Genomic DNA, 23,176 nt, shown 5'->3' on the forward strand with positions numbered 1-23,176 from the left:
AGAGGGAGCTCCCTGTATACAGAGATACATGATAAGATCCTGTCTGCAGTCATCACTGGGGGGAGCTCCCTGTATACAGAGGTACATGATAAGATCCTGTCTGCAGCCACCACTAGGGGGAGCTCCCTGTATACAGAGGTACAGGATAAGATTCTGTCTGCAGCCACCACTAGGGGGAGCTCCCTGTATTCAGAGATGCATGATAAGATCCTGTCTGCAGCCACCACTAGGGGAAGCTTCCTACATACAGAGATACATGATAAGATCCTGTCTGCAGCCACCTCTAGAGGGAGCTCCCTGTATACAGAGATACATGATAAGATCCTGTCTGCAGCCACCACTAGGGGGAGCTCCCTGTATGCAGAGATACATGATAAGATCCTGTCTGCAGCCACCACTAGGGGGAGCTCCCTGTATACAGAGGTACAGGATAAGATTCTGTCTGCAGCCACCACTAGGGGGAGCTCCCTGTATACAGAGATACATGATAAGATCCTGTCTGCAGCCACCACTAGTGGGAGCTCCCTGTATACAGAGATACATGATAAGATCCTGTCTGCAGCCACAACAGGGGAAAGCTCCCTGTATACAGAGATACAGTACATGATAAGATCCTGTCTGCAGCCACCACTAGGTGGAGCTCCCTGTATACAGAGATACATGATGAGATCCTGTCTGCAGCCACCACTAAGGGGAGCTCCCTGTATACAGAGATACATGATAAGATCCTGCCTGCAGCTACCACTTGGGGGAGCTCCCTGTATACAGAGATACATGATAAGATCCTGTCTGCAGCCACCACTAGGGGGAGCTCCCTGTATACAGAGATACATGATAAGATCCTGCCTGCAGCTACCACTTGGGGGAGCTCCCTGTATACAGAGATACATGATGAGATCCTGTCTGCAGCCACCAATAGGGGGAGGTCTCCCAAGATATTTCTCTTCTCCAGATAAACATGGCCTGAGGCACGAGCCGCTCTTCTTTCTGAGATCCTCGTACTGGTCCAGTGGGAAGAAGACCCCATTACCACCAGACCATGAGGAAGGAGGACGGGCCAACATTGGGGATTACATAGAGAAGGCTCCGGCTGAATTACAAGGGAAAGAGGCCATCAGGTATTGTACAGCAGGTGAAGGTGACTTCTGTGCCGTCTCCATAACATCACGTCTGACGTCACCTCTCATAGGATAAATAACTTGAAGAAAATCTACTGCGGCAAGGACAAGAAGATGGAGGCGCTAAGAGGTGAGAAGCAGCATCAGTAGTACAGTATAATGTAGCACATCTGATAATCCAGCACCTGTTTGTCCAGAATTAGTCAGTCAGTGCCGAATTACTGTGAATTTACTGGATACTCGTCTGATTTACCCCAGGTCTGGACTTGGATGTGTACGAGGGACAGATCACGGCTCTCCTGGGTCACAGCGGGGCCGGGAAGACAACACTACTTAACATTCTGAGTGGGATGAGCACATTGACCAGCGGTGAGAGACTGCGGCCACCGATGCGGCACGAGATGGCTGAGGTCAACGGTACCACACGTGACATCTGAGGACATCGATACCACACATGACATCTGAGGTCATCAATGCCACACGTGAAGGCTGAGGTCACCGGTACCACACGTGCCATCTGAAGTCATCGATTCCACACGGGACATCTGAGGTCATTGATACCACATGTGAAGGCTGAGGTCACCGATACCACACGTGATGGCTGAGGTCACCGATACCACACGTGATGGCTGAGGTCACCGATACCACACGTGCCATCTGAAGTCATCGATACCACACGTGACATCTGAGGTCATCGATACCACACGTGAAACCTGAGGTCACTGATACCACACTTGATGGCTGAGGTCACTGGTACCACACGTGATGGCTGAGGTCACCGATACCACACGTGATGGCTGAGGCCATCAATACCACACGTGACATCTGACACACGTGATGGCTGAGGTCACTGATACGACACGTGATGGCTGAGGTCACTGATACCACACGTGTTGGCTGAGGTCACCGATACCACACATGATGACTGAGGTCATCGATACCACACGTGACATCTGACACACGTGATGGCTGAGGTCACCGATACCACACGTGATGGCTGAGGTCATCGATACAACACGTGACATCTGACACACGTGATGGCTGAGGTCACTGATACCACACATGATGGCTGAGGTCAATGATACCACATGTGTTGGCTGAGGTCACTGATACCTCACGTGACGGCTGAGGTCACCGATACCACACATGATTGATGTCACCGATGCCACACGTGCCATCTGAAGTCATTGATACCACATGTGACATCTGAGGTCATCGATACCACACGTGAAGGCTGAGGTCACTGATACCACACGTGATGCCTGAGGTCATCGATACCACATGTGACATCTGACACACGTGATGGCTGAGGTCACTGATACCACATGTGATGGCTGAGGTCACTGATACCACACGTAATGGCTGAGGTCATCGATACCTCACATGACGGCTGAGGTCACCGATACCACACATGACGATTGATGTCACTGATACCACACGAGACGGTTGTCACCGATATCACACGTGATGGCTCAGGTCACCGATACCTCACGTGATGGCTGAGGTCACCGATACCACACGAGACGGCTGAGATCACCGATACCGCACGTGATGGCTGAGGTCATCGATACCACACGTGACATCTGACACACGTGATGGCTGAGGTCACTGGTACCACACATGACGGCTGAGGTCATCGATACCACACGTGACATCTGACACACGTGATGGCTGAGGTCACTGATACCACACGTGATGGCTGAGGTCACCGATACCACACGTGATGGCTGAGGTCACCGATACCACACGTGCCATCTGAAGTCATCGATACCACACGTGACATCTGAGGTCATCGATACCACACGTGAAACCTGAGGTCACTGATACCACACTTGATGGCTGAGGTCACTGGTACCACACGTGATGGCTGAGGTCACCGATACCACACGTGATGGCTGAGGCCATCAATACCACACGTGACATCTGACACACGTGATGGCTGAGGTCACTGATACGACACGTGATGGCTGAGGTCACTGATACCACACGTGTTGGCTGAGGTCACCGATACCACACATGATGACTGAGGTCATCGATACCACACGTGACATCTGACACACGTGATGGCTGAGGTCACCGATACCACACGTGATGGCTGAGGTCATCGATACAACACGTGACATCTGACACACGTGATGGCTGAGGTCACTGATACCACACATGATGGCTGAGGTCAATGATACCACATGTGTTGGCTGAGGTCACTGATACCTCACGTGACGGCTGAGGTCACCGATACCACACATGATTGATGTCACCGATGCCACACGTGCCATCTGAAGTCATTGATACCACATGTGACATCTGAGGTCATCGATACCACACGTGAAGGCTGAGGTCACTGATACCACACGTGATGCCTGAGGTCATCGATACCACATGTGACATCTGACACACGTGATGGCTGAGGTCACTGATACCACATGTGATGGCTGAGGTCACTGATACCACACGTAATGGCTGAGGTCATCGATACCTCACATGACGGCTGAGGTCACCGATACCACACATGACGATTGATGTCACTGATACCACACGAGACGGTTGTCACCGATATCAGACGTGATGGCTGAGGTCACCGATACCTCACGTGATGGCTGAGGTCACCGATACCACACGAGACGGCTGAGATCACCGATACCGCACGTGATGGCTGAGGTCATCGATACCACACGTGACATCTGACACACGTGATGGCTGAGGTCACTGGTACCACACATGACGGCTGAGGTCATCGATACCACACGTGACATCTGACACACGTGATGGCTGAGGTCACTGATACCACACGTGATGGCTGAGGTCACCGATACCACACGTGATGGCTGAGGTCATCGATACCACATGTGACATCTGACACACGTGATGGCTGAGGTCACTGATGCCACACATGATGGCTGAGGTCAATGATACCACACTTGATGGCTGAGGTCACCGATACCTCACGTGACGGCTGAGGTCACCGATACCACACATGAAGATTGATGTCACCGATACCACACGTGCCATCTGAAGTCATCGATACCACACGTGACATCTGAGGTCATCCACGTGAAGGCTGAGGTCACTGATACCACACGTGATGGCTGAGGTCACTGATACCACACGTGATGGCTGAGGTCACCGATACCACACATGATGACTGAGGTCATCGATACCACACGTGACATCTGACACACGTGAAGGCTGACGTCACTGATACCACACGTGATGCCTGAGGTCATCGATACCACATGTGTCATCTGACACACATGATGGCTGAGGTCACTGATACCACACGTGACGGCTGAGGTCACTGATACCACACGTGATGGCTGAGGTAATCGATACCTCACGTGACGGCTGAGGTCACCGATACCACACATGACGATTGATGTCACTGATACCACACGAGACGGCTGTCACCGATATCACACGTGATGGCTGAGGTCACCGATACCTCACGTGATGGCTGAGATCACCGATACCGCACGTGATGGCTGAGGTCATCGATACCACACGTGACATCTGACACACGTGATGGCTGAGGTCACTGGTACCACACGTGATGGCTGAGGTCACTGATACCACACGTGATGGCTGAGGCCATCAATACCACACGTGACATCTGACACATGTGATTGCTGAGTTCACTGATACCACACGTGATGGCTGAGGCCATCAATACCACACGTGACATCTGACACGTGATGGCTGAGTTCACTGATACCACACGTGATGGCTGAGGTCACTGATACCACACGTGATGGCTGAGGTCACTGATACCACACATGATGGCAGAGGTCACCGATACCACACATGATGGCTGAGGTCATCGATACCACACGTGAGATCTGACACACGTGATGGCTGAGGTCACTGATACCACACGTGATAGCTGAGGTCACCGATAACACACGTGATGGCTGAGGTCATCGATACCACATGTGACATCTGACACACGTGATGGCTGAGGTCACTGATGCCACACATGATGGCTGAGGTCAATGATACCACACGTGATGGCTGAGGTCACGATACCTCACGTGACGGCTGAGGTCACCGATACCACGCATGACGATTGATGTCACCGATACCACACGTGCCATCTGAAGTCATTGATACCACACGTGACATCTGACACACGTGATGGCTGAGGTCACTGATACCACACGTGATAGCTGAGGTCACCGATACCACACGTGATGGCTGAGGTCATCGATACCACATGTGACATCTGACACACGTGATGGCTGAGGTCACTGATACCACACGTGATGGCTGAGGTCACTTATACCACACGTGATGGCTGAGGTCACCGATACCACACATGATGACTGAGGTGATCGATACCACACGTGTCATCTGACACACGTGATGGCTGAGATCACCGATACCACACGTGATGGCTGAGGTCATCGATACCACACGTGACATCTGACACACGTGATGGCTGAGGTCACTGATACCACACATGATGGCTGAGGTCAGTGATACCACATGTAATGGCTGAGGTCACTGATACCTCACGTGACGGCTTAGGTCACCGATACCACACATGATGATTGATGTCACCGATACCACACGTGCCATCTGAAGTCATTGATATCACACGTGACATCTGAGGTCATCGATACCACACGTGAAGGCTGAGGTCACTGATACCACACGTGATGCCTGAGGTCATCGATGCCACATGTGACATCTGACTCATGTGATGGCTGAGGTCACTGATACTACACGTGATGGCTGAGGTCACTGATACCACACGTGATGGCTGAGGTCATCGATACCTCACGTGACGGCTGAGGTCACCGATACCACACATGACGATTGATGTCACTGATACCACACGAGACGGCTGTCATCGATATCACACGTGATGGCTGAGGTCACCGATACCTCACGTGATGGCTGAGGTCACCGATACCACACGAGACGGCTGAGATCACCGATACCGCACGTGATGGCTGAGGTCATCGGTACCACACGTGACATCTGACACACGTGATGGCTGAGGTCACTGGTACCACACATGACGGCTGAGGTCATCGATTCCACACGTGACATCTGACACACGTGATGGCTGCGGTCACTGATACCTCACGTGACGGCTTAGGTCACCGATACCACACATGATGATTGATGTCACCGATACCACACGTGCCATCTGAAGTCATTGATATCACACGTGACATCTGAGGTCATCGATACCACACGTGAAGGCTGAGGTCACTGATACCACACGTGATGCCTGAGGTCATCGATGCCACATGTGACATCTGACTCACGTGATGGCTGAGGTCACTGATACCACACGTGATGGCTGAGGTCACTGATACCACACGTGATGGCTGAGGTCATCGATACCTCACGTGACGGCTGAGGTCACCGATACCACACATGACGATTGATGTCACTGATACCACACGAGACGGCTGTCATCGATATCACACGTGATGGCTGAGGTCACCGATACCTCACGTGATGGCTGAGGTCACCGATACCACACGAGACGGCTGAGATCACCGATACCGCACGTGATTGCTGAGGTCATCGATACCACACGTGACATCTGACACACGTGATGGCTGAGGTCACTGGTACCACACATGACGGCTGAGGTCATCGATACCACACGTGACATCTGACACACGTGATGGCTGAGGTCACTGATACCACACGTGATGGCTGAGGTCACCGATACCACACGTGATGGCTGAGGTCATCGATACCACATGTGACATCTAACACACGTGATGGCTGAGGTCACTGATGCCACACATGATGGCTGAGGTCAATGATACCACACGTGATGGCTGAGGTCACCGATACCTCACGTGACGGCTGAGGTCACCGATACCACACATGACGATTGATGTCACCGATACCACACGTGCCATCTGAAGTCATCGATACCACACGTGACATCTGAGGTCATCCACGTGAAGGCTGAGGTCGCTGATACCACACGTGATGGCTGAGGTCACCGATACCACACGTGATGGCTGAGGCCATCAATACCACACGTGACATCTGACACACGTGATGGCTGAGGTCACTGGTACCACATGTGATGGCTGAGGTCACTGATACCACACGTGATGGCTGAGGTCACTGATACCACACGTGATGGCTGAGGTCACCGATACCACACATGATGACTGAGGTCATCGATACCACACGTGACATCTGACACACGTGAAGGCTGACGTCACTGATACCACACGTGATGCCTGAGGTCATCGATACCACATGTGACATCTGACACACATGATGGCTGAGGTCACTGATACCACACGTGTTGGCTGAGGTCACTGATACCACACGTGATGGCTGAGGTCATCGATACCTCATGTGACGGCTGAGGTCACCGATACCACACATGACGATTAATGTCACTGATACCACACGAGACGGCTGTCACCGATATCACACGTGATGGCTGAGGTCACCGATACCTCACGTGATGGCTGAGATCACCGATACCGCACGTGATGGCTGAGGTCATCGATACCACACGTGACATCTGACACACGTGATGGCTGAGGTCACTGGTACCACATGTGATGGCTGAGGTCACTGATACCACACGTGATGGCTGAGGCCATCAATACCACACGTGACATCTGACACATGTGATTGCTGAGTTCACTGATACCACACGTGATGGCTGAGGTCACTGATACCACACGTGATGGCTGAGGTCACCGATACCACACATGATGGCAGAGGTCACCGATACCACACATGATGGCCGAGGTCATCGATACCACACGTGACATCTGACACACGTGATGGCTGAGGTCACTGATACCACACGTGATGGCTGAGTTCACCGATAACACGTGATGGCTGAGGTCATCGATACCACATGTGACATCTGAAACACGTGATGGCTGAGGTCACTGATGCCACACATGATGGCTGAGGTCAATGATACCACACGTGATGGCTGAGGTCACCGATACCTCACGTGACGGCTGAGGTCACCGATACCACACATGACGATTGATGTCACTGATACCACACGTGCCATCTGAAGTCATCGATACCACACGTGACATCTGAGGTCATCCACGTGAAGGCTGAGGTCACTGATACCAAACGTGATGGCTGAGGTCACCGATACCACACGTGATGGCTGAGGCCATCAATACCACACGTGACATCTGACACACGTGATGGCTGAGGTCACTGATACCACACGTGATGGCTGAGGTCACTGATACCACACGTGATGGCTGAGGTCACCGATACCACACATGATGACTGAGGTCATCGATACCACACGTGACATCTTACACACGTGATGGCTGAGGTCACCGATACCACACGTGATGGCTGAGGTCATCGATACCACACGTGACATCTGACACACGTGATGGCTGAGGTCATCGATACAACACGTGACATCTGACACGTGATGGCTGAGCTCACTGATACCACACATGATGGCTGAGGTCAATGATACCACACGTGTTGGCTGAGGTCACTGATACCTCACGTGACGGCTGAGGTCACCGATACCACACATGATGATTGATGTCACCGATACCACACGTGCCATCTGAAGTCATTGATACCACATGTGACATCTGAGGTCATCGATACCACACGTGAAGGCTGAGGTCACTGATACCACATGTGATGCCTGAGGTCATCGATACCACATGTGACATCTGACACACGTGATGGCTGAGGTCACTGATGCCACACATGATGGCTGAGGTCAATGATACCACACGTGATGGCTGAGGTCACCGATACCTCACGTGACGGCTGAGGTCACTGATACCACACTTGACGATTGATGTCACCGATCCCACACGTGCCATCTGAAGTCATCGATACCACACGTGACATCTGAGGTCATCCACGTGAAGGCTGAGGTCACTGATACCACACGTGATGGCTGAGGTCACCGATACCACACGTGATGGCTGAGGCCATCAATACCACACGTGACATCTGACACACATGATGGCTGAGGTCACTGATACCACACGTGATGGCTGAGGTCACTGATACCACACGTGATGGCTGAGGTCACCGATACCACACATGATGACTGAGGTCATCGATACCACACGTGACATCTGACACACGTGATGGCTGAGGTCACCGATACCACACGTGATGGCTGAGGTCATCGATACCACACGTGACATCTGACACACGTGATGGCTGAGGTCACCGATACCACACGTGATGGCTGAGGTCATCGATACAACACGTGACATCTGACACGTGATGGCTGAGTTCACTGATACCACACATGATGGCTGAGGTCAATGATACCACACGTGTTGGCTGAGGTCACTGATACCTTACGTGACGGCTGAGGTCACCGATACCACACATGATGATTGATGTCACCGATACCACACGTGCCATCTGAAGTCATTGATACCACATGTGACATCTGAGGTCATCGATACCACACGTGAAGGCTGAGGTCACTGTTATCACACGTGATGCCTGAGATCATCGATACCACATGTGACATCTCACACACGTGATGGCTGAGGTCACTGATACCACACGTGATGGCTGAGGTGAGGTCACTGATACCACACGTGATGGCTGAGGTCATCGATACCTCACGTGACGGCTGAGGTCACCGATACCACACATGACGATTGATGTCACTGATACCACACGAGACGGCTGTCACCGATATCACACGTGATGGCTGAGGTCACCGATACCTCACGTGATGGCTGAGATCACCGATACCGCACGTGATGGCTGAGGTCATCGATACCACATGTGACATCTGACACACGTGATGGCTGAGGTCACTGATACCACACATGATGGCTGAGGTCACCGATACACACGTGATGGCTGAGGTCATCGATACCACATGTGACATCTGACACACGTGATGGCTGAGGTCACTGATGCCACACATGATGGCTGAGGTCAATGATACCACACGTGATGGCTGAGGTCACTGATACCACACGTGATGGCTGAGGCCATCAATACCACACGTGACATCTGACACACGTGATGGCTGAGGTCACTGATACCACACGTGATGGCTGAGGTCATTGATACCACATGTGACATCTGAGGTCATCGATACCACACGTGAAGGCTGAGGTCACTGATACCACATGTGATGCCTGAGGTCATCGATACCACATGTGACATCTGACACACGTGATGGCTGAGGTCACTGATGCCACACATGATGGCTGAGGTCAATGATACCACACGTGATGGCTGAGGTCACCGATACCTCACGTGACGGCTGAGGTCACTGATACCACACTTGACGATTGATGTCACCGATCCCACACGTGCCATCTGAAGTCATCGATACCACACGTGACATCTGAGGTCATCCACGTGAAGGCTGAGGTCACTGATACCACACGTGATGGCTGAGGTCACCGATACCACACGTGATGGCTGAGGCCATCAATACCACACGTGACATCTGACACACATGATGGCTGAGGTCACTGATACCACACGTGATGGCTGAGGTCACTGATACCACACGTGATGGCTGAGGTCACCGATACCACACATGATGACTGAGGTCATCGATACCACACGTGACATCTGACACACGTGATGGCTGAGGTCACCGATACCACACGTGATGGCTGAGGTCATCGATACCACACGTGACATCTGACACACGTGATGGCTGAGGTCACCGATACCACACGTGATGGCTGAGGTCATCGATACAACACGTGACATCTGACACGTGATGGCTGAGTTCACTGATACCACACATGATGGCTGAGGTCAATGATACCACACGTGTTGGCTGAGGTCACTGATACCTTACGTGACGGCTGAGGTCACCGATACCACACATGATGATTGATGTCACCGATACCACACGTGCCATCTGAAGTCATTGATACCACATGTGACATCTGAGGTCATCGATACCACACGTGAAGGCTGAGGTCACTGTTATCACACGTGATGCCTGAGATCATCGATACCACATGTGACATCTCACACACGTGATGGCTGAGGTCACTGATACCACACGTGATGGCTGAGGTGAGGTCACTGATACCACACGTGATGGCTGAGGTCATCGATACCTCACGTGACGGCTGAGGTCACCGATACCACACATGACGATTGATGTCACTGATACCACACGAGACGGCTGTCACCGATATCACACGTGATGGCTGAGGTCACCGATACCTCACGTGATGGCTGAGATCACCGATACCGCACGTGATGGCTGAGGTCATCGATACCACATGTGACATCTGACACACGTGATGGCTGAGGTCACTGATACCACACATGATGGCTGAGGTCACCGATACACACGTGATGGCTGAGGTCATCGATACCACATGTGACATCTGACACACGTGATGGCTGAGGTCACTGATGCCACACATGATGGCTGAGGTCAATGATACCACACGTGATGGCTGAGGTCACTGATACCACACGTGATGGCTGAGGCCATCAATACCACACGTGACATCTGACACACGTGATGGCTGAGGTCACTGATACCACACGTGATGGCTGAGGTCACTGATACCACACGTGATGGCTGAGGTCACCGATACCACACATGATGACTGAGGTCATCGATACCACACGTGACATCTGACACACGTGATGGCTGAGGTCACTGATACCACACGTGATGGCTGAGGTCACTGATACCACACGTGATGGCTGAGGTCACCGATACCACACATGACGATTGATGTCACTGATACCACACGAGACGGCTGTCACCGATATCACACGTGATGGCTGAGGTCACCGATACCTCACGTGATGGCTGAGATCACCGATACCGCACGTGATGGCTGAGGTCATCGATACCACACGTGACATCTGACACACGTGATGGCTGAGGTCACTGGTACCACACATGACGGCTGAGGTCATCGATACCACACGTGACATCTGACACACGTGATGGCTGAGGTCACTGATACCACACATGATGGCTGAGGTCACCGATACCACACGTGATGGCTGAGGTCATCGATACCACATGTGACATCTGACACACGTGATGGCTGAGGTCACTGATGCCACACATGATGGCTGAGGTCAATGATACCACACGTGATGGCTGAGGTCACTGATACCACACGTGATGGCTGAGGCCATCAATACCACACGTGACATCTGACACACGTGATGGCTGAGGTCACTGATACCACACGTGATGGCTGAGGTCACTGATACCACACGTGATGGCTGAGGTCACTGATACCACACATGATGACTGAGGTCATCGATACCACACGTGACATCTGACACGTGATGGCTGAGGTCACCGATACCACACGTGATGGCTGAGGTCATCGATACCACACATGACATCTGACACACGTGATGGCTGAGGTCACCGATACCACACGTGATGGCTGGGGTCATCGATACAACACGTGACATCTGACACGTGATGTCTGAGTTCACTGATACCACACATGATGGCTGAGGTCATCGATACCTCACGTGACGGCTGAGGTCACCGATACCACACGTGATGCCTGAGGTCATCGATACCACATGTGACATCTGACACACGTGATGGCTGAGGTCACTGATACCACACGTGATGGCTGAGGTCATCGATACCACATGTGACATCTGACACACGTGATGGCTGAGGTCACTGATACCACACGTGATGGCTGAGGTCATCGATACCTCACGTGACGGCTGAGGTCACCGATACCACACATGACGATTGATGTCACTGATACCACACGAGACGGCTGTCACCGATATCACACGTGATGGCTGAGGTCACCGATACCTCACGTGATGGCTGAGATCACCGATACCGCACGTGATGGCTGAGGTCATCGATACCACATGTGACATCTGACACACGTGATGGCTGAGGTCACTGATACCACACGTGATGGCTGAGGTCACTGATACCACACGTGATGGCTGAGGTCATCGATACCTCACGTGACGGCTGAGGTCACCGATACCACACATGACGATTGATGTCACTGATACCACACGAGACGGCTGTCACCGATATCACACGTGATGGCTGAGGTCACCGATACCTCACGTGATGGCTGAGATCACCGATACCGCACGTGATGGCTGAGGTCATCGATACCACACTTGACATCTGACACACGTGATGGCTGAAGTCACTGGTACCACACGTGATGGCTGAGGTCACTGGTACCACACATGACGTCTGAGGTCATCGATACCACACGTGACATCTGACACACGTGATGGCTGAGGTCACTGATACCACACATGATTGCCGAGGTCACCGATACCACACGTGATGGCTGAGGTCATCGATACCACATGTGACATCTGACACACGTGATGGCTGAGGTCACTGATGCCACACATGATGGCTGAGGTCAATGATACCACACGTGATGGCTGAGGTCACCGATACCTCACGTGACGGCTGAGGTCACCGATACCACACATGACGATTGATGTCACCGATACCACACGTGCCATCTGAAGTCATCGATACCACACGTGACATCTGAAGTCATCCACGTGAAGGCTGAGGTCACTGATACCACACGTGATGGCTGAGGTCACCGATACCACACATGATGACTGAGGCCATCAATACCACACGTGACATCTGACACACGTGATGGCTGAGGTCACTGATACCACACGTGATGGCTGAGGTCACCGATACCACACATGATGACTGAGGTCATCGATACCACACGTGACATCTGACACACGTGATGGCTGAGGTCACCGATACCACACGTGATGGCTGAGGTCATCGATACCAAACGTGACATCTGACACACGTGATGGCTGAGGTCACCGATACCACACGTGATGGCTGAGGTCATCGATACAACACATGACATCTGACACGTGATGGCTGAGTTCACTGATACCACACATGATGGCTGAGGTCAATGATACCACACGTGTTGGCTGAGGTCATTGATACCTCACGTGACTGCTGAGGTCACCGATACCACACATGATTGATGTCACTGATACCACACGTGCCATCTGAAGTCATTGATACCACATGAGACATCTGAGGTCATCGATACCACACGTGAAGGCTGAGGTCACTGATACCACACGTGATGCCTGAGGTCATCGATACCACATGTGACATCTGACACACGTGATGGCTGAGGTCACTGATACCACACGTGATGGCTGAGGTCACTGATAAAACAAGTGATGGCTGAGGTCATCGATACCTCACGTGACGGCTGAGGTCACCGATACCACACATGACGATTGATGTCACTGATACCACACGAGACGGCTGTCACCGATATCACACGTGATGGCTGAGGTCACCGATACCTCACGTGATGGCTGAGATCACCGATACCGCACGTGATGGCTGAGGTCATCGATACCATACGTGACATCTGACACACGTGATGGCTGAGGTCACTGGTACCACACGTGATGGCTGAGGTCACTGATACCACACGTGATGGCTGAGGCCATCAGTACCACACGTGACATCTGACACGTGATGGCTGAGTTCACTGATACCACACGTGATGGCTGAGGTCACTGATACCACACGTGATGGCTGAGGTCACTGATACCACACATGATGGCAGAGGTCACCGATACCACACATGATGGCTGAGGTCATCGATACCACACGTGACATCTGACATACGTGATGGCTGAGGTCACTGATACCACACGTGATAGCTGAGGTCACCGATAACACACGTGATGGCTGAGGTCATCGATACCACATGTGACATCTGACACACGTGATGGCTGAGGTCACTGATGCCACACATGATGGCTGAGGTCAATGATACCACACGTGATGGCTGAGGTCACCGATACCTCACGTGACGGCTGAGGTCACCGATACCACACATGACGATTGATGTCACCGATACCACACGTGCCATCTGAAGTCATTGATACCACACGTGACATCTGACACACGTGATGGCTGAGGTCACTGATACCACACGTGATAGCTGAGGTCACAGATACCACACGTGATGGCTGAGGTCATCGATACCACATGTGACATCTGACACACGTGATGGCTGAGGTCACTGATACCACACGTGATGGCTGAGGTCACTTATACCACACGTGATGGCTGAGGTCACCGATACCACACATGATGACTGAGGTGATCGATACCACACGTGTCATCTGACACACGTGATGGCTGAGATCACCGATACCACACGTGATGGCTGAGGTCATCGATACCACACGTGACATCTGACACACGTGATGGCTGAGGTCACTGATACCACACATGATGGCTGAGGTCAATGATACCACATGTAATGGCTGAGGTCACTGATACCTCACGTGACGGCTTAGGTCACCGATACCACACATGATGATTGATGTCACCGATACCACACGTGCCATCTGAAGTCATTGATACCACATGTGACATCTGAGGTCATCGATACCACACGTGAAGGCTGAGGTCACTGATACCACACGTGATGCCTGAGGTCATCGATACCACATGTGACATCTGACACACGTGATGGCTGAGGTCACTGATACCACACGTGATGGCTGAGGTCATCGATACCTCACGTGACGGCTGAGGTCACCGATACCACACATGACGATTGATGTCACTGATACCACACGAGACGGCTGTCACCGATATCACACGTGATGGCTGAGGTCACCGATACCTCACGTGATGGCTGAGATCACCGATACCGCACGTGATGGCTGAGGTCATCGATACCACATGTGACGTCTGACACACGTGATGGCTGAGGTCACTGATACCACACGTGATGGCTGAGGTCACTGAAACCACACGTGATGGCTGAGGTCATCGATACCTCACGTGACGGCTGAGGTCACCGATACCACACATGACGATTGATGTCACTGATACCACACGAGACGGCTGTCACCGATATCACACGTGATGGCTGAGGTCACCGATACCTCACGTGATGGCTGAGATCACCGATACCGCACGTGATGGCTGAGGTCATCGATACCACACTTGACATCTGACACACGTGATGGCTGAAGTCACTGGTACCACACGTGATGGCTGAGGTCACTGGTACCACACATGACGTCTGTGGTCATCGATACCACACGTGACATCTGACACACGTGATGGCTGAGGTCACTGATACCACACATGATTGCTGAGGTCACCGATACCACACGTGATGGCTAAGGTCATCGATACCACATGTGACATCTGACACACGTGATGGCTGAGGTCACTGATGCCACACATGATGGCTGAGGTCAATGATACCACACGTGCCATCTGAAGTCATCGATACCACACGTGACATCTGAAGTCATCCACGTGATGGCTGAGGTCACTGATACCACACGTGATGGCTGAGGTCACCGATACCACACATGATGACTGAGGCCATCAATACCACACGTGACATCTGACACACGTGATGGCTGAGGTCACTGATACCACACGTGATGGCTGAGGTCACTGATACCACACGTGATGGCTGAGGTCACCGATACCACACATGATGACTGAGGTCATCGATACCACACGTGACATCTGACACACGTGATGGCTGAGGTCACCGATACCACACGTGATGGCTGAGGTCATCGATACCAAACGTGACATCTGACACACGTGATGGCTGAGGTCACCGATACCACACGTGATGGCTGAGGTCATCGATACAACACATGACATCTGACACGTGATGGCTGAGTTCACTGATACCACACATGATGTCTGAGGTCAATGATACCACACGTGTTGGCTGAGGTCATTGATACCTCACGTGACTGCTGAGGTCACCGATACCACACATGATTGATGTCACTGATACCACACGTGCCATCTGAAGTCATTGATACCACATGAGACATCTGAGGTCATCGATACCACACGTGAAGGCTGAGGTCACTGATACCACACGTGATGCCTGAGGTCATCGATACCACATGTGACATCTGACACACGTGATGGCTGAGGTCACTGATACCACACGTGATGGCTGAGGTCACTGATACCACAAGTGATGGCTGAGGTCATCGATACCTCACGTGACGGCTGAGGTCACCGATACCACACATGACGATTGATGTCACTGATACCACACGAGACGGCTGTCACCGATATCACACGTGATGGCTGAGGTCACCGATACCTCACGTGATGGCTGAGATCACCGATACCGCACGTGATGGCTGAGGTCATCGATACCATACGTGACATCTGACACACGTGATGGCTGAGGTCACTGGTACCACACGTGATGGCTGAGGTCACTGATACCACACGTGATGGCTGAGGCCATCAGTACCACACGTGACATCTGACACGTGATGGCTGAGTTCACTGATACCACACGTGATGGCTGAGGTCACTGATACCACACGTGATGGCTGAGGTCACTGATACCACACATGATGGCAGAGGTCACCGATACCACACATGATGGCTGAGGTCATCGATACCACACTTGACATCTGACATACGTGATGGCTGAGGTCACTGATACCACACGTGATAGCTGAGGTCACCGATAACACACGTGATGGCTGAGGTCATCGATACCACATGTGACATCTGACACACGTGATGGCTGAGGTCACTGATGCCACACATGATGGCTGAGGTCAATGATACCACACGTGATGGCTGAGGTCACTGATACCTCACGTGACGGCTGAGGTCACCGATACCACACATGACGATTGATGTCACCGATACCACACGTGCCATCTGAAGTCATTGATACCACACGTGACATCTGACACACGTGATGGCTGAGGTCACTGATACCACACGTGATAGCTGAGGTCACAGATACCACACGTGATGGCTGAGGTCATCGATACCACATGTGACATCTGACACACGTGATGGCTGAGGTCACTGATACCACACGTGATGGCTGAGGTCACTTATACCACACGTGATGGCTGAGGTCACCGATACCACACATGATGACTGAGGTGATCGATACCACACGTGTCATCTGACACACGTGATGGCTGAGATCACCGATACCACACGTGATGGCTGAGGTCATCGATACCACACGTGACATCTGACACACGTGATGGCTGAGGTCACTGATACCACACATGATGGCTGAGGTCAATGATACCACATGTAATGGCTGAGGTCACTGATACCTCACGTGACGGCTTAGGTCACCGATACCACACATGATGATTGATGTCACCGATACCACACGTGCCATCTGAAGTCATTGATACCACACGTGACATCTGAGGTCATCGATACCACACGTGAAGGCTGAGGTCACTGATACCACACGTGATGCCTGAGGTCATCGATGCCACATGTGACATCTGACTCACGTGATGGCTGAGGTCACTGATACCACACGTGATGGCTGAGGTCACTGATACCACACGTGATGGCTGAGGTCACTGATACCACACGTGATGGCTGAGGTCATCGATACCTCACGTGACGGCTGAGGTCACCGATACCACACATGACGATTGATGTCACTGATACCACACGAGACGGCTGTCATCGATATCACACGTGATGGCTGAGGTCACCGATACCTCACGTGATGGCTGAGGTCACCGATACCACACGAGACGGCTGAGATCACCGATACCGCACGTGATGGCTGAGGTCATCGATACCACACGTGACATCTGACACACGTGATGGCTGAGGTCACTGGTACCACACGTGATGGCTGAGGTCACTGATACCACACGTGATGGCTGAGTCCATCAATACCACACGTGACATCTGACACACGTGATGGCTGAGTTCACTGATACCACACGTAATGGCTGAGGTCACTGATACCACACGTGATGGCTGAGGTCACCGATACCACACGTGATGGCAGAGGTCACCGATACCACACATGATGGCTGAGGTCATCGATACCACACGTGACATCTGACACACGTGATGGCTGAGGTCACTGATACCACACGTGATGGCTGAGGTCACCGATACCACACGTGATGGCTGAGGTCATCGATACCACATGTGACATCAGTCACACATGATGGCTGAGGTCACTGATGCCACACATGATGGCTAAGGTCAATGATACCACACGTGATGGCTGAGGTCACCAATACCTCACGTGACGGCTGAGGTCACTGATACCACACATGACGATTGATGTCACCGATACCACACGTGCCATCTGAAGTCATCGATACCACACCTAACATCTGAGGTCATCCACGTGAAGGCTGAGGTCACTGATACCGCACGTGATGGCTGAGGTCATCGATACCACACGTGACATCTGACACACGTGATGGCTGAGGTCACTGATACCACACGTGATGGCTGAGGTCACCGATACCACACGTGATGGCTGAGGTCATCGATGCCTCACATGACGGCTGAGGTCACCGATACCACACATGACGATTGATGTCACTGATACCACACGAGACAGCTGTCACCGATATTACACGTGATGGCTGAGGTCACTGATACCTCACGTGACTGCTGAGGTCACCGATACCACACCTGACTGCTGAAGTCACCGATACCTCATGTGACGGCTATGGTCACCGATACCACATATGACGATTGATGTCACCGATACCACAAGTCGTGGCTGAGATCACCGATACCACACGTTATGGCTGAGATCACGGATACCTCACATGACAGCTGAGGTCACCGATACCTCACGTGAAGGCTGAGGTCACCGATACCACACGTGACGGCTGAGGTCACTGATACATCACATTAAGGCTGAGGTCACCGATACCTCACGTGAAGGCTGAGGTCACCGATACCACATAAGACGGCTGAAGTTACTGATACTTCACATGATGGATGAGGTTACCGATGCCACACGTGACGGCTGAAGTCACCGATACCGCACGTGAAAGCTGGGGTCACCGATACCACACGTAACGGCTGAAGTCACTGATACATTACATGAAGGCTGAGGTAACCGATACCACATAAGACTGCTGAGGTCACTGATACCTAACATGACGGATGAAGTCACTGATGCCACACGATACAGCTGAGGTCACTGATACCACACATGACGGCTGAGGTCACCGATCCCACACATGACGGATGAGGTTACCGATGCCACACCTGACAGCTGAGGTCACTGATACCACACGTGACGGCTGAGGTCACCGATACCACACGTGACGGCTGAAGTCACTGATACCACACGTGACAGCTGAGGTCACTGATACCACACGTGACGGCTGAGGTCACCGGTACCACATGTGACGGCTGAGGTCACTGATACCACACGTGACAGCTGAGGTCATCGTTACCTCACGTGAGGTGCTGCAGCACTCGCAGCATCCTGTGATCACCATCATCACCACTATACTCGCTACCATGTAGAGGAGCGGTCACCATGGTGAGGTCAGTATGTCTCCTGTTCCGTAGGGTCGGCTGCCATCTACAGCCATCGACTCTCGAACATTCAGGACCTGGAGGGGATACAGAGAAGAATCGGCTTCTGCCCACAGTCCGACGTCAAATTCGACCAGCTGACGGTGCGAGAAAACCTGGAACTGTTCTCTAGGATAAAGGGGGTCACGGCCCGAGACGTGGCATCTGAGGTAACAGATTTGTTCTCGCTGTGTAACTGGCCAAACTAAAAATATTGGTGAAAATCAAGTGGAAATTCCAAAAATCCCATTTTTCAGTCTTAATAAATCCCCCAAAATGTCAATAATAAATTCAGAATTTTTTGTTAACCACTAAAATACTTAAAAAGCAACAAAGCCCCCAAACAATGGCGGAGGAGCGAGGCGGAGGTCTGAGATAACAGCCCAAAAACTGAGAAATCGTCTTTTCCTTACGGGTTTAATAGATACATTTTTGGGTTCGTTCACACAGTCACAGTTTTTGTTTTTGGAGTTCTCCTGATGAGCCACAAAGAGTTCACAGCAAAATCTGCAGAACAGGAACATAAAGACCCCCTCCGTAATAAAAACCCCTCCACAATAAACCCCCCATAAAGGCCCCCTCCGTAATAAAACCCCCATAGAGGCCCCCTTCCGTAATAAAACCCCTCTGTAATAAGCCCCTCCGTAATAAACCCCTCTGTAATAAGACCCTTCGTAATAAACCTCTCTGTAATAAACCTCCATCCTTCACAGGTGGGGAAGATCCTCTCTGACCTGGACATGGTCGACATCCAGAATGTAGCCGCCAACAAACTCAGCGGCGGCCAGAGACGGAAGCTCACGCTCGCCATCGCTCTGCTGGGAGATCCAGAGGTAAGCGTCTCCTGCAGAGGAAGAAGCTGGCTGCAAAGTGAAGTGACCGCAGCGGATCCCAATCATCCTCTGTGATCCCCATCATCCTCCTTGATCCCAATCATCCTCTGTGGCCTCCATCAGTTTCTGTAATCCCCATCATCCTGTGTGATCCTCATCATCCTGAGTGACACCATCATCCTCTGTAACCCCCATTATCCTCTCTGATACCCATCATCCTCTGTAACCTCCATTATCCTCTGTGATCCCCAACCTGTGATCCTCATCATCCTGTGTAATCCCCATCAACCTCTGTGATCCCATCATCCTCTGTGACCCAATCATCCTCTATGACCTCCATCATCCTGCATGATTCCCATCAACCTGTGTGATCCCCATCAACCTCTGTGACCCCATCATCCTGTGTGATCCCCATCATCCTGTGTGATCCTCATCAACCTGTGTGATCCCCATCACTCTGTGTGACCCCATCATCCTCTGTAACCACCATTATCCTCTGTGATTCCCATCATTCTGTGATCCTCATCATCCTATGTAATCCCCATCAATCTCTGTGACCCCATCATCCTCTGTGACCTCCATCATCCTGCATGATTCCCATCAACCTGTGTGATCCCCATCAACCTCTGTGACCCCATCCTCCTGTGTGATCCCCATCATCCTGTGTGATCCTCATCATCCTGTGTGATCCCCATCACATTGTGTTACCCCATCATCCTCTGTAACCCCCCATTATCCTCTCTGATCCCCATCATCCTCTGTAACCCCCATTATCCTCTGTGATCCCCATCATTCTCTGTGATCCTCATCATCCTGTGTAATCCCCATCAACCTCTGTGACCCCATCATCCTCTGTGACCCCATCATCCTCTGTGACCCCATCATCCCCTGTGACCTCCATCATCCTGCATGATTCCAATCAACCTGTGTGATCCCCATCATTCTCTGTAATCCTCATCATCCTGTGTGACACCCATCATCCTCTGTGACACCCATCATCCTCTATGACCCTCATCATTCTCTGTGACCCTCATCATTTTGTGTGACACCCATCATCCTCTGTGACCTCCATCATCCTCTGTGACCTCCATCATCCTGTGTGATCCCCATCATCCTGTGATCCCAATCATCCTCTGTGGCCTCCATCAGTTTCTGTAATCCCCATCATCCTGTGTGATCCTCATCATCCTGTGTGACCCCATCATCCTCTGTAACCTCCATTATCCTCTCTGATCCCCATCATCTGTAACCTCCATTATCCTCTGTGATCCACATCATTCTGTGATCCTCATCCTGTGTAATCCCCATCAGCCTCTGTGACCCCATCATCCTCTGTGACCCCATCATCCTCTGTGACCTCCATCATCCTGCATGATTCCCATCAACCTGTGTGATCCCCATCAACCTCTGTGACCCCATCATCCTGTGTGATCCCCATCATCCTGTGTGATCCTCATCATCCTGTGTGATCCCCATCACTCTGTGTGACCCCATCATCCTCTGTCACCCCCATTATCCTCTGTGATCCTCATCATCCTGTGTAATCCCCATCATCCTCTGTGACCCCATCATCCTCTGTGACCACCATCATCCTGCATGATTCCCATCAACCTGTGTGATCATCATCAACCTCTGTGACCCCATCATCCTGTGTGATCCCCATCATCCTGTGTGATCCTCATCATCCTGTGTGATCCCCATCACTGTGTGACCCCATCATCCTCTGTAACCCCCATTATCCTCTGTGATCCCCATCATTCTCTGTGATCCTCATCATCCTGTGTAATCCCCATCATCCTCTGTGACCCCATCATCCTCTGTGACCTCCATCATCCTGCATGATTCCCATCAACCTGTGTGATCCCCATCATTCT

The 23,176-nt window shown here is 51.7% G+C and overlaps 1 protein-coding gene across 2 annotated transcripts in view; it reads left to right on the plus strand.

Annotated features, from left to right (window-relative positions):
* LOC141094067 (ABC-type organic anion transporter ABCA8-like) overlaps nucleotides 1-23,176 on the plus strand; it is a 101,376-nt gene that overhangs the window by 13,297 nt on the left and 64,903 nt on the right. For both annotated transcript variants that reach the window (XM_073579774.1, XM_073579775.1), the window contains exons 11-15: nucleotides 953-1,118; nucleotides 1,190-1,248; nucleotides 1,377-1,487; nucleotides 20,464-20,639; nucleotides 21,183-21,302. In XM_073579774.1, coding sequence (XP_073435875.1) covers nucleotides 953-1,118; nucleotides 1,190-1,248; nucleotides 1,377-1,487; nucleotides 20,464-20,639; nucleotides 21,183-21,302 — 632 coding nt within the window. The remainder of the gene's footprint in view (nucleotides 1-952; nucleotides 1,119-1,189; nucleotides 1,249-1,376; nucleotides 1,488-20,463; nucleotides 20,640-21,182; nucleotides 21,303-23,176) is intronic.

Source organism: Dendrobates tinctorius, unplaced genomic scaffold (genome assembly GCF_039654945.1).
Source record: "Dendrobates tinctorius isolate UK_male_01 unplaced genomic scaffold, ASM3965494v1 ptg000063l, whole genome shotgun sequence".
Classification (NCBI taxonomy): Eukaryota; Metazoa; Chordata; class Amphibia; order Anura; family Dendrobatidae; genus Dendrobates; species Dendrobates tinctorius.